This window comes from Salmo trutta, chromosome 12 (assembly GCF_901001165.1).
Source record: "Salmo trutta chromosome 12, fSalTru1.1, whole genome shotgun sequence".
In the NCBI taxonomy this organism is placed as follows: domain Eukaryota; kingdom Metazoa; phylum Chordata; class Actinopteri; order Salmoniformes; family Salmonidae; genus Salmo; species Salmo trutta.
Window position 1 is genome coordinate 68,242,419 of NC_042968.1, and position 12,851 is coordinate 68,255,269.

At 39.8% G+C, this 12,851-nt stretch overlaps 1 protein-coding gene across 2 annotated transcripts in view; it reads right to left on the reverse strand.

Annotated features, from left to right (window-relative positions):
* Positions 1-236: 236 nt before the first annotated feature.
* Positions 237-12,851, reverse strand: part of npr2 (natriuretic peptide receptor 2) — a 41,496-nt gene continuing 28,881 nt past the window's right edge. For both annotated transcript variants that reach the window (XM_029769287.1, XM_029769286.1), the window contains exons 16-22: positions 11,348-11,494; positions 10,437-10,560; positions 4,006-4,074; positions 3,741-3,915; positions 2,273-2,371; positions 1,188-1,279; positions 237-774 (exon numbers count right to left, since the gene is read on the reverse strand). In XM_029769287.1, the coding sequence (XP_029625147.1) occupies positions 712-774; positions 1,188-1,279; positions 2,273-2,371; positions 3,741-3,915; positions 4,006-4,074; positions 10,437-10,560; positions 11,348-11,494 (769 nt within the window). In that variant the 3' untranslated portion in view covers positions 237-711. The remainder of the gene's footprint in view (positions 775-1,187; positions 1,280-2,272; positions 2,372-3,740; positions 3,916-4,005; positions 4,075-10,436; positions 10,561-11,347; positions 11,495-12,851) is intronic.

A 12,851-nucleotide genomic window follows, 5' to 3' on the forward strand; every position in this document is an offset into this window, starting at 1 on the left:
ATATGGCCCAGTTATAAAGGTTTTGAGGTACAGCCAGAAATAAGTAATTAGCTGGCTACTAGGAATGTCCCCCTTATACCGTCAAGCATGACACTTCAAAGTGTTATCGTCTTGTAAACAATACTAAATCATGAAATGTTTTGATCAAAAGGACATTAACAGTGCAGTGCACAGACTCACACAGGACTATGAAAACACACTAGGTTAAACCATAAATAATATTCTCCGAACAATGATTTGTTGTATTTTACTCCGTTTATTGAACAAAATATCTTACAATATCTTGGATGTACATATATACATATATCATCTTGTACTGTATGACATCACTGTGGAACTCTAACCTCTGCATTGACATTGATCATTACACTGTGCCCATCTGTTATGAACGCCGTATGGAACTATTAATACGTCATTGACTTCCAAACACATTATACAAATCTTGATATAAAGCACAAAAAATATGAATTTATCATCATCATCGAAAAGTACTCACTCTCAGGACAGAAAGATTCTTCATACAAAACATCTTTACAACTTTTTGCAGTTACCGTACACAGGTATTAAACATACCATTAAACATCCCTTCTCTTCGTACTTTAGGAGGGTATCACCTTTAGGACTTATTCTAAAACAAATAAAGCAGTGGCTGGCTGTGCCACTGTGTAGCCTCCTCTGTGGTTGGCTCCAATGTGAGTACAGCAGCGCCTCTCAAATAACGTACACGTCAGTCTTCTCCCCCTGAAGCCAATAGGTTCTCATTTTGCCTTTGCCCTGGAAAAACACAGAAATCAATAGGTGTCATCAATGGAGACGAGTGGGAGTGATGGCTACACAAAAGGGCTTCTCTTCCTTAAAGGGTGACCCTGACATTTGCAGGTCCTGTTAGAACTCATCTGACATCCCTAGAGAGTATACTACTCCACATAACCAGATATTATGGTTCTCTTTCATTTTGACAGGAGAGCACGGACATCTTTTCTTCACGACACTAGTAATCTGAGAGGCCCAGAGCTCCACATCTACTGACATGCAATGCAGTCCTCCACCAAGAGAATAAACAGGATGGGAATCATAAGACCACATTTACCATTCTTTCGCATTCCGTCGTCTATCAAACAATACTGAATAAGTGAAGCCATTAAAGATAATGCTGACAACACATTCATTACTCATTGGGGCCTCACCTTCATTTCTATGTCCCCTCTTAACTGGAGATCAAAATAGCCAAACTCATCCAGCACTTCTTTGGTGGCTGAGGAGAGGTGGATCCTCAAGGCTGTGAAACACATCAATGGGACAAGAGACAAATCACAGTGAGTGTTTTTTGCAGGGAGTGACACCCAGTTGCATTACATACAAGCATTTATCCTCTGGCATATGCACTGGGCAAACAATAACAATTATAATACACATGCATGTTAACCAAGTAGATCTGTCTATGTTAGGTGGTCAAAAGTAGAAATGAACAGTGAAATCCTTCCTGGTGCTGTGGAAATAGTGCCTAGAAACAGCTGACAGTGCAGTCCCAGAGGTGATTCCTACCACTATAGGATATTTGATGGTATACAGTTTTATTACTACGGATGTGACATGGGTATAAGTGTTATTAACTATTTCTCAATGGACGTGAAAGCACACAGCAGGAAATGAGCAGGAAGGGAGTGGGTTAATCAATAACGTGATGAGTCACTCACAAAACCTCCTGGCTGGCACAACACCAGTGGTCCCACTATCACCACACCAGTTAAGAACAGCTGCCAGCAATACCAGTCCAGATAATCACTCTTAAACTACAATGACAACCTCCATCCTGTCTGTTGCTTTGTGACTATAAATATCCCATGTCTACTTTATGTATCCCTTGACATTTACGTTTCTTACAGGGAAGTATGTGCAAAGAGCTAGTCCACAATTTGTATAATTGGATGGTCATGGAGTCTCAGACACAAGATATCAGTCAGATTTAGTTAAGACAAATAACGACGGGAACCAGTCTTTCACAACACCATTACATAAGACCAATACAACAGGGAATACTCGCTGGACGAACAACCACAACATCCAAATCCGAGCAAATACCACATAAATAACAAATAATGAGTACTTAGTAGTCAGTGTGTGTCAACTGAAACATATTTATTTTTCCCCAATTGAATTCTACAATGTGACCATTGTTCCATGCAGAAGCATTTAGTTTGAATATTTATTTATTTAAAAAGCGCTGACAGCCACTAAAATAGAACAACAGAGATCCGAATCTGTCACTCACCCTCTCCATTCGATTCCATCCGAGACGCTGTGTTGACAGTATCTCCAAATAAACAATATCTGGGCATTTTCAGACCCACCACCCCAGCACAGACAGGTCCTGCACAGAAGAAAGGCAGTGAATTATGCTGGAAATATACTCCATGGAAAACCATCATTTCAATAAAGTAGCATTTCTTTCATTACCAGAAGCTCACATGATAAGTTAAGTGTACTTAAAAGCATGAAAGATTAGATTGAACTCAAACAACGCATGCACAAAATGATGGAATTGAGCACCTCCCACGCAGACTGTTGAAAGACCTATCAGTGATGTTCATGTCAAGTGTTTGAATAAGAATATTATACTGTACATTCTGCCTGCATGAGATAATGTCTGAGAACTATGGACAAAAAAACCTCCGAAAAGCTTGACCTGATCTGCCTGAGGGTGCAACACTGCCTGTACTTGTTCAAATATTGTCACTACTGGAGAAATTGCCAGAGATTTCTTAACTGAAATACAGTATGTCCTGAAACCTAGATATTGTAATCAACGGTCATAACCAATCACAACAGTTTATAAAAATGACTAAGCAAAAGCCCCATGCGATCATGAAGCAGGAATAGGCAGGATACATAAGTGGGCAATTGAATCACAGATGAGTTCTTGGCTAGTCGACTATTTGCTACAGTGATAAAAATAAAAAGTTTTATCATTGAAACATTTTTACTCAGTAGGGGTCTCAACTTACTGTTGAGAGTTAGAATAATAGAATGTGCAATTTCAAAACTTGGTTGTGCATCAGCGATCACATAATTAGCCCATATCAGCAAAAAAAATATATTGGTAAGTTAGTCTAGCGGCCAGCTATCTAAACTTGTAGTCAGTTATCATATTAAAAACGACAAATATTTTCCTCCACCCTATGGCAAAATGTGTAGAATTGCAGGAAATTAGCTGTAAAACTGCACATTTTTTCTCTCCGCTCCATGGCAAAATGTGTAGAATTGCATGAAATGAGTTAGAAAATTGCAAAATCTTCTCCACGCCCAATGGCAAAACAAGTAGAATTGCAGGAAATGTACTTTAAAACCCATGAGGCACTGCGGCCCCTCATGAGTATAGTTTTTTTTTTGTGGCCCCCACCTCCATCAAAGTTGCCCTTACCTGATTTACAATATAATAAATAGTGTGTCATAACATAGTTAAGCTATTTGTCATAGAATTAAATAAACTGTCAATGGCTAGGGCAGATCATGTAACATTTAGGAGGTATTGAAAGATTGAAGTTTTATATGATTTATTCAAGTTTTATTAGGTGGTAACTATGTAGAAGCCAAGGATTGGGAGTAGGATTGGGCAGTGCCCAAAGACACGGATTAATTCAATTGGACACAAACCTTTTTTTTTTTTAACTGCCAGCTTCCAACAGTAGTTAAGCATAAAACATTTTAACAATAATTCCAAACTCCATGTGAAATGATACCTGTGTGGATTCCTATCCTTAGCCGTAGCTGGTCTTGGGGTCTGTGTCGAATCTTGAATGTTTTCACCTGTTCTAGTAAGGCTAAGGACATCCCAGCGATCTCTCTTGCGTGGAGTTTACCATTCCTTACCGGAAGCCCTGACACCACCATGTACGCATCACCAATGGTCTCCACCTGAGATATACAAGACAACGTATCAGCAGGTAAAACAGGTGATTATATCACTGGTTGAAAATAACAAAAAACATGATTACTCTGACTTACCTTGTACACATCAAAATTATCGATGATGGCATCAAAGCAAGTGTAAAGATCATTCAGCACCGTCACAACCTACGGAGAATTTAAAAATACTTTAGGTACAGTACTCAGGTAAACTAGAAACAATTGTTTTAAGGTTAAAACGATTGGAAACACCACCACTAAAAGCATATTACCGTTACTCTTCTGCTCCCTCAGTCTCTATTTCAGAAATACTTATTTAGCTAGTGGCAAACTTTTGTGAAACGAAGCAATTTCAAAGAAAGTGCCCAAAGATAGTAAATTCCACTTTGTGCGTTCATGAGGCATGTTCCATTTGGTTTGCCCCTGTGATTGACGGAGATGTGTTTCTGCATGAACTCCCAATGATTCCCCCCAGTCAGATGAAAATATCTGTCTGTTCCCCGCCTTGGGCCACTTCCCAGAACCTCAGATTACTGAGAAACGCATTTGCATAAGTAAAACAATGCAACAGACTAAATACTGGGAACACATTTTCAAAAGAAGGATTCAGAATTTTAAGATAAATAATTACGTAAAATATCAGCTGTTTACTCAAAAGAAGATATGAAGTGTCATGTTCTCATTCGTCAAACGACTGTTTGACTGTTGTAATGCCCCTGAGTAACTATTCGTTCGGAGATTCAGTGTGCTCATGGAGAGAGAAATGGGGCTCAGAAAACAATTTCAGTTCTAGTTTATATATTTTTTTATTTCACCTTTATTTAACCAGGTGGGCCAGTTGAGAACAAGTTCTCATTTACAACTGCGACCTGGCCAAGATAAAGCAAAGCAGTGCGACACAAACAACAGAGTTACACATGGGATAAAAAAAACATAGTCAATAACACAATAGAAAAATCTATATACAGTGTGTGCAAATGTAGTAAGATTAGGGAGGTAGCGATAAATAGGACATAGTGGCGAAATAATTACAATTTAGCAATTAAACACTGGAGTGATAGAAAGTGCAGAAGATGAATGTGCAAGTAGAGATACTAGGGTGCAAAAGAGCAAAAAAAGAAATAACAATATGGGGATGAGGTAGTTGGGTGTGCTATTTACAGATGGGCTGTGAACAGGTGCACTGATCGGTAAGCTGCTCTGACAGCTGATGCTTAAAGTTAGTGAGGGAGATATAAGACTCTACCTTCAGTGATTTTTGCAATTCGTTCCAGTCATTGGCAGCAGAGAACTGCAAGGAAAGGTGGCCAAAGGATGAGTTGGCTTTGGGGATGACCAGTGAAATATACCTGCTGGAGCATGTGCTGCTATGGTGACCAGCGAGCTGAGATAAGAAGGGGCTTTACCTAGCAACGACTTATAGATGACCTGGAGCCAGTGGGTTTGGCGACGGATATGAAGTGAGGGCCAGCCAAAGAGAGCATACAGGTCGCAGTGGTGGGTAGTATATGGGGCTTTGGTGACAAAACGGATGGCACTGTGATAGACTGCATCCAATTTGCTGAGTAGAGTGTTGGAGGCTATTTTGTAAATGACATCACCGAAGTCAAGGATCGGTAGGATAGTCAGTTTTACGAGGGTATGTTTGGCAGCATGAGTGAAGGATCCTATGTTGCGGAATAGGAAGCCAATTCTAGATTTAATTTTGGATTGGAGATGCTTAATGTGAGTCTGGAAGAAGGATTTACAGTCTAACCAGACACCTAGGTAATTGTAGTTGTCCACATATTCTAAGTCAGAACCGTCCAGAGTAGTGATGTTAGACTGGCGGTCGGGTGCGGGCAGCGATCGGTTGAAGAGCATGCATTTAGTTTTACTTGCATTTAAGAGGCCACGGAAGGAGAGTTTTTGGCATTGAAGCTTGTCTGGAAGTTTGTTAACACAGTGTCCAAAGAAGGGCCAGAAGTATACAGAATGGTGTCGTCTGCGTAGAGGTGGATCAGAGAATCACCAGCGGCAAGAGCGACATCATTGATGTATACAGAGAAAAGTGTAGGCCCAAGAATTTAACCCTGTGGCACCCCATAGAGACTGCCAGAGGTCCGGACAACAGGCCCTCCGATTTGACACACTGAACTCTATCTGAGAAGTAGTTGGTGAACCAGGCGAGGCAGTCATTTGAGAAACCAAGGCTGTTGATTCTGCCGATAAGAATGAGGTAATTGACAGTCGAAAGCCTTGGCCACGTCGATGAAGACGGCTGCACAGTATTGTCTTTTATCGATGGCGGTTATGATATCGTTTAGGACCTTGAGCTTGGCTGAGGTGCATCCATGACCCGCTCGGAAACCAGATTGCATAGTGGAGAAGGTACGGTGGGATTCTAAATGTTCGGTGATCTGTTTGTTATCTGTAGCTGAAGTTTCAGATGGGCTTATCATTATTTGTTAAACCATTTCGACTTAATCTAATATTTCATTATATACAGTACCACTCAAATGTTTGAACACACCTACCCATTCAATAGTAACCAGATACGTATTAAACAAATCAAAAACATATTTAATATTTGAGATTCTTCAAAAGTAGCCACCTTTTTTAATTTAAATTGATTTATTTTGAGCTACAGATATTTACAACAAAATGCACAATGTGGACCCAGAGGATATCAAAGTATTAATTAAAATGCTTATTTCCAAAGTGGTCCTTGATGGTAAAAACAATAACATGATTAAAAGAGAAGAGAAAATTACAAACAACCATAAATACATTCATTTATTTTGACATGCTAAAAAGTGGCACTATTCACTGCACTTCTCCCTAACCTTAAAATTCAACCATATTAATTTCACATTAAAACAATCTATTAATTGCGCATCATACCGATCCTTCAAATAATACACCTGACCAGCAGTAGGGGCACAAGGGGCAGTGGAGTGGTTTCTCTTACTTAGACAACCTTGTCCAAATTAAAAAACGATGCCTGCTTTTTAAAGCCATTATTTATTTGCTTGATCTCCAAGGGAAGGCTATTCCATAGACAAATGCCTGTATGGAAGAAAGTGCTCCTTACAGTACTGTTTACTCTTGGGATTTTACAAGACATAACACTAGCTCTGGTATTGTGATTGTGTTGATTGATATGGTCTATAATGTGGTTTTTCATGTAACCTGGGGCACGGTCATTTAAAATGTCAAACATATGATTAAGTTGAAGTTGGTCCACTCTGGACTCCAAAGGCAACAAGCCCACCACCCACATTCAGCATATACCTGATAACATTACTGTGCATGACCTGCATTCTCTTTTAAATGTTTTTTGATAGCCCACTATACCAAGCAGAGCAGTCAAAATCAATATGACACTGAATCAAGGTTGAGACAAGCAGTTTCTTAACTTTAATGTTAAAATATCTAGTGTTTACGATATCAACATTTCAATTTGTTTGCCATTTTAGAAAGAATTTTAGCAGCAATCAGGTCTCCAGAAAGGGATTGATCTAGGGACACACCAAGATAAGTTACATATGTTTTAGATTCAATCTCCTTGCCAGTACAGTTTACTGTTATCTTGTCAGCCCTAATCAAGCTACGTTTAGTTCCAAACAAAATAGATACATTTTTCCCAAATGACATGACAATTTGTTGTCAGACAACCAATCTCTAACAAAATGCAATTCCTGTATCCTTCCCTGATACCAGTATGGCTGAGTCATCAGCATAAAGCAGGAGTTTTGCACTTCACTGTATCTGGCATATCATTAACATATATAAGAAATAAGAGAGGCCCTAAAATTGATCCCTGCGGTGCTCCACAGGATATTTATTTGGCCTCTGACAGAACATCACCAACATTACATACTTGTGTTCTGTTGGTCAGATAAGACCTAAACCAATTCACTGCTACATCATTTAGACCCATGCATTTCAGTTTCATCAGGAAAATATCATGGTCTACAGTGATAAAAGCTTTCTGCAAGTCTAACATGACAATACCTGTACAGTTCCCCTTCTCACTTTCCTGCTTAATGTGGTGAAAAAGGTGGATAAGGCAAGTATCAGTGGACTGAGCTATTATAAAGCCAGATTGTAGTTCATAAAGTAGTTTGTGCTCAAGAAGGTATCCCTCAAGTTGATTAAAAAGAAATCTCTCAACAACTTTGGATGAGGTGCTAAGGTTTGACACAGGCCTGTAGTTTCCTACATTTATTTTACTGCTCTTCTTGTGGAGTGGAACCCCCCCAAGCTATTTTGAGATCCTTGGGAAATGTACCACTACTAATAGAAAGGTTTACAATATGTGTTATCATTTTAGCAGTGACTCAAGCACTATCCTTTATGAATCTTGCAGGAAGATTATCCAGCCCAGTTGCTTTGTTTGTGCTCATTAAGCATAGTAGATTGGAAACTTTGTCTTCTGTTACCATGCACAGCTCAAACAAATCATTTGTGATATCTTTGCTATGGTAAAAGTTATTAATGAAAGACTGGCCATAGTGTCCAGAGCAGATGGGTAACTTCTTAACGAGAGATGAGGCTATAGTGGTAAAAAATATGGTAAAATAATTTGCAACCTTTGCCTGCTGATAGCATAAAACATCATCAATATCCAGGCCAATACTAGAGGATTTTACCTTATGGGGAGTTTTTAAGCCAATGTCCTTTATAATTTTCCACAGTTTACGGGGCTGATGTAAGTTGTCAGTAACGACATATACCCTTTGCTTTGAAGACAGCTACTGTATGCACACTCTTTGTATTCTCTCAACCAGCTTCATGAGGTAGTCACCTGGAATGCATTTCAATTAACAGGTGTGCATTGTTAATTTTTTTAAATTTTTGTTATTTTATTTTTTACTCTGACACCTGCAAGCCACTCAAAACCTCCCGCAACACACCAGTGTAGAATCGCTGCTGTAAAGTATCTTCACAACTTTAGAAGAAACACTCCAGTAACACCACCTTAATTCCTGGCACAAGTTGCATCAAGAGTGGCTTGTGGGTGTCAGAGTAAAAAAGAAAAGAAAAATATTAAAAAATACTGAAGACTGAATTGAAGCAACTTAAACCAAGTAGAAAGTGTGTAGAAATGATGAGGTTACATTTTAAAATAATTTGATGTAGGAAAAAAAAGTCTTCAATCACAATATTTTCAATATAGTTATGTTAGCAGTACTATTTTGGTTAATTTTGTGGTCTTAAACCAGTGAGTTTATTAAGATTCTTTATCACGAATATGGGCAAAATTGTATTATCTGATACATTTCAGAGTTCTGAATGACCAAAATGTTTGGGGAAAAAAATAACATGTTGGGGCACTGCACTTAAAACCATTGAGACCATTACAACCATCCCATCGGCTTTTCATCATCATACAGTACATTTAGACCCTGTTGAAGGGAGTCTCTCAATGATATGAGTGGACTTGAAATCTTCTTCATCTGAGAAAGAATTTCCATTGCAGCTATAGCACCCAGTGACTCAACTATGCGTCAATACACTCTCAGTACTATTTTGAGTTGTGGCCTCAGTGTGGGAATGCTTTATAACTAGGAGACATACGGTAGGTGCTCTAATAGGCTCTGTGAGGTTACGTAAGTGACAAAGAAGCTCCTCTTCACATTCTCTTCTTATAATGAGCTGTTGGATCAGCATATTTTCAAGCTTTCATGTCAGCTACTTCAGTGTCTTGGGAGAGAGTTGACATTGTAGTCATTTAGCAGACACTTTTATCCAAAGTGACTTAGAGGAGCAGTTAGGGTTAAATGCCTTGCTCAAGGGCACATGAACTTTGTTTTTTTCACCTAGTCGGCTCGGGATTAGAACCAGCGACCTTTCGGTTACAACATTCTTATCCTCCCGAGTGGCGCAGCGGTCTAAGGCGCTGCATCTCAGTGCTAGCGGCGTCACTACAGACCCTGGTTCGATTCCAGGCTGTATCACAACCGGCCGTGATTGAGAGTCCCATAGGGCGGCGCACAATTGGCCCAGCGTCGTCCGGGTTTGGCCGAGGTAGGTCGTCATTGTCAATAAGAATTTGTTCTTAACTGACTTGCCTAGTTAAATAAAGGTTCAATAAAAATAAACAAACACCACCCATACAGGAAGTTTAATTTCCCACTGTGAATTAATACTTTGACTCAATAAATATTGAGTGCATTTTACTTAGCAAAACTAACTGGTCATACATACGGTATTCAAAGTCGGGGTCGACACATTTAAAAAAACATAAAACACACACACACACGAAAGAGACAAATATTGACAAATAAGTAAATGTATTTATTGGTTCTCTTAATTTGGATAAGAGAGAAGAAAATACAATGAATTAAAGGTCATTTGTTGATGTAAACAATTTTATCTACTGATTTTAAGTTGAGTCATTAGATTTGGGGTGGGGTCGCAAGAAATTATTGCAAAAAAATAAAAAAAATAAAATGAGGCTCCCGTTAAGAAAGTTTGAATACCATTGTGTAAGGTATGTATCTGATGTTGGTTAGTAGTGGATATCTCTACTGACAGTTGTTTACCTGCAGTGGTGTACTCTCAGCTGACATTGACGTGAAGCCCACAATGTCACTGAAGTAGATTGTCACACTGTCAAATGCCTCCGCTTGAACCGTCTCTCCGCGCTTTAGCTGCTCTGCTACTGAGCTGTGGATAGGAGAACACAAATTTAGTAAAACAATGCAGAGTGAAATGCTAATGCAGAGTGAAATGCTAATGCAGAGCGAAATGCTAATGCAGACCAATGAATCAACAGTGACAGTAAGCTTGGCAGCTACGGTCCACAGTGAATAAGGGAAGTTACAGTATAAGCAGATTCTAACAGTATCACTTCCTTTTCATTAATATTTTAAAGTACAGTAATTACATTAAAGAGCCAGAGGCACAGTGTAGCACTGGTAGCTAGGTTAACCCAGGACGCTGGTCAAATAGGCTGAATTCTGCAGTGAGAGAAGATATCGCTCCATTTTCTCAGGCCCTTTTCTGTCTGTCAAAAGGGCTTAAAGTTGGGGGGAGACATTTGGGCAGACAATGGGATGGTAAATGAGTGTGACTACACCACTGAGACAGACAGCTTAAATAGACTGAGGACATGGCTTGTCATTTGCTGCTTTCGTGTTATCAGAGGTGCTTAAACCCCCTATCACATTTCTCCTCCTAGTTCTGGTTAATGAGAAGTTTGCTTGTCAGCTCCCATCTTGCCTTGCCCTTTCATCTCCTCTCTGCTTACGTAACTGTAAATGTGTAGATTTTTTAAAGTGTGAGATAGAAGAGAAAGCTGATGCACTCTTCCATTGCCGTGGAATTTAAACAATGAATAGGTGGAACGGCACAACACAGAAAAGAGTGTAATTTTCTCGGGTTTGATAATCAGAAGTTCAGACGTATGAACATAATAGCGCAAGAGGAGAATCCAAATAATAAATATTCTGACTGTGGCAAGATCTGGTAAAGTAGATTTTCGGCTTTTCTCTTCTCCTCCAGGTAGGCTTGCGTTCGTTCCTCGACCAGGTTCTCCAGGTTGTTGGCGTACTGCTCCATCCTGGACAGCAGGTTGTTCAGAATACTGGTACTGCCCTCCCTGTGAGACAAACAGACAGAAAGATGACATACCCATTCATTTCTTGATAGTCTAAATGAAAAACCTTTCCATTAACATCACCTAATATTGTCTATTCAATGCATATTTCAAAAGTGACGTCATGGTTGTACTTTTCAGACCCTTTGTCTATACAGCACGGTGGTTGAGTCATTCAGGGCTATACTGTAGCTGTACGGTACTGTACACTCAGCGTTTGGAATCTTTCCCACATCTCTAATGGGTCATAGATCATACACCCACATGTAGAAGAACACAACGATAAATCAAGACGGTGGTAAATAGCAGTGCATCAGGGGTAATCATGTGAAGGATACACAGCTTACTCTCTTAAAGTACACTACAGACTGGCCCCAGCCCTGAATCATAAGGATTGTCACTGAGGACTGAGGATCCATAGGAGAAGAGAAATTTCACATTCTTTACCCAGCCGAATGGTAATCATAGTAATCAAGGTCACTTACAGAGAAGTCAATTCAGCCATTTGTAATACACAAAGTGAGAGCCCCTGATGTGGGCTACATCAGATCGTTTACGACACTGATTACTAAAGACACTGTTTGTTCTTGTGTCCTTCAGCCAGGGTTTCACACACCAAAAATAACACGCCATCAGTCACTATGTCAATAAAATATATTTACGGAATGAAATGAAGTGCTTCTGAGAGGTATCAATCATGTCTCTCTTACCTCAGGCCAGTGGAATTGGCCAGAAGTATCACTGAGGCTAGCGGTGCCAGTGGTTATATGTTAACGTGACAGACAGACAGATCCAGAGCCCTGCTTTGAGCCACACGGCCAAGCCGCCAGTCAATATAATGAACCACAACCTGTGTTGTGATCTCCCTGTCACAACTGTCAGAATTCAAACGGAGTACATCTACCATGCCGAAACAAAAATAGCCTTTGTACTTGTAAGAAATACAGAAGCGTTGAATGACATGAAAACAGTTCTGCAGCAAGGGGACACATCTGATAGTGGGGGTGTTGTAGGGAAAAGGAGTATGGCCATGAAAGCTTGATCCGGCGACAAAACAAACACCAGGGTCTGATTTCCTCCCACAGCTCATAAAGCACTTGGGTTTTCTTGGTCACAGAGGTCACTCCACATCTTCAAGGTTTTCTGGATTTTGATCAGCAGGTAGATCACATATTTCTCCTTCTGTGACAGGTCTGCCCAGCTCAAGGGAACACGCACCCACACAGAAACCAAAATATGCATCTGAATAATGCATAGGGTAGGCCATGAAGAACAACAAGATAAATATAAATTCCACACTTGGAGGGTGAAGACTTCCTATCGCTCTGATCTGAAATTATTTGTGTGTGATAAACAGCAT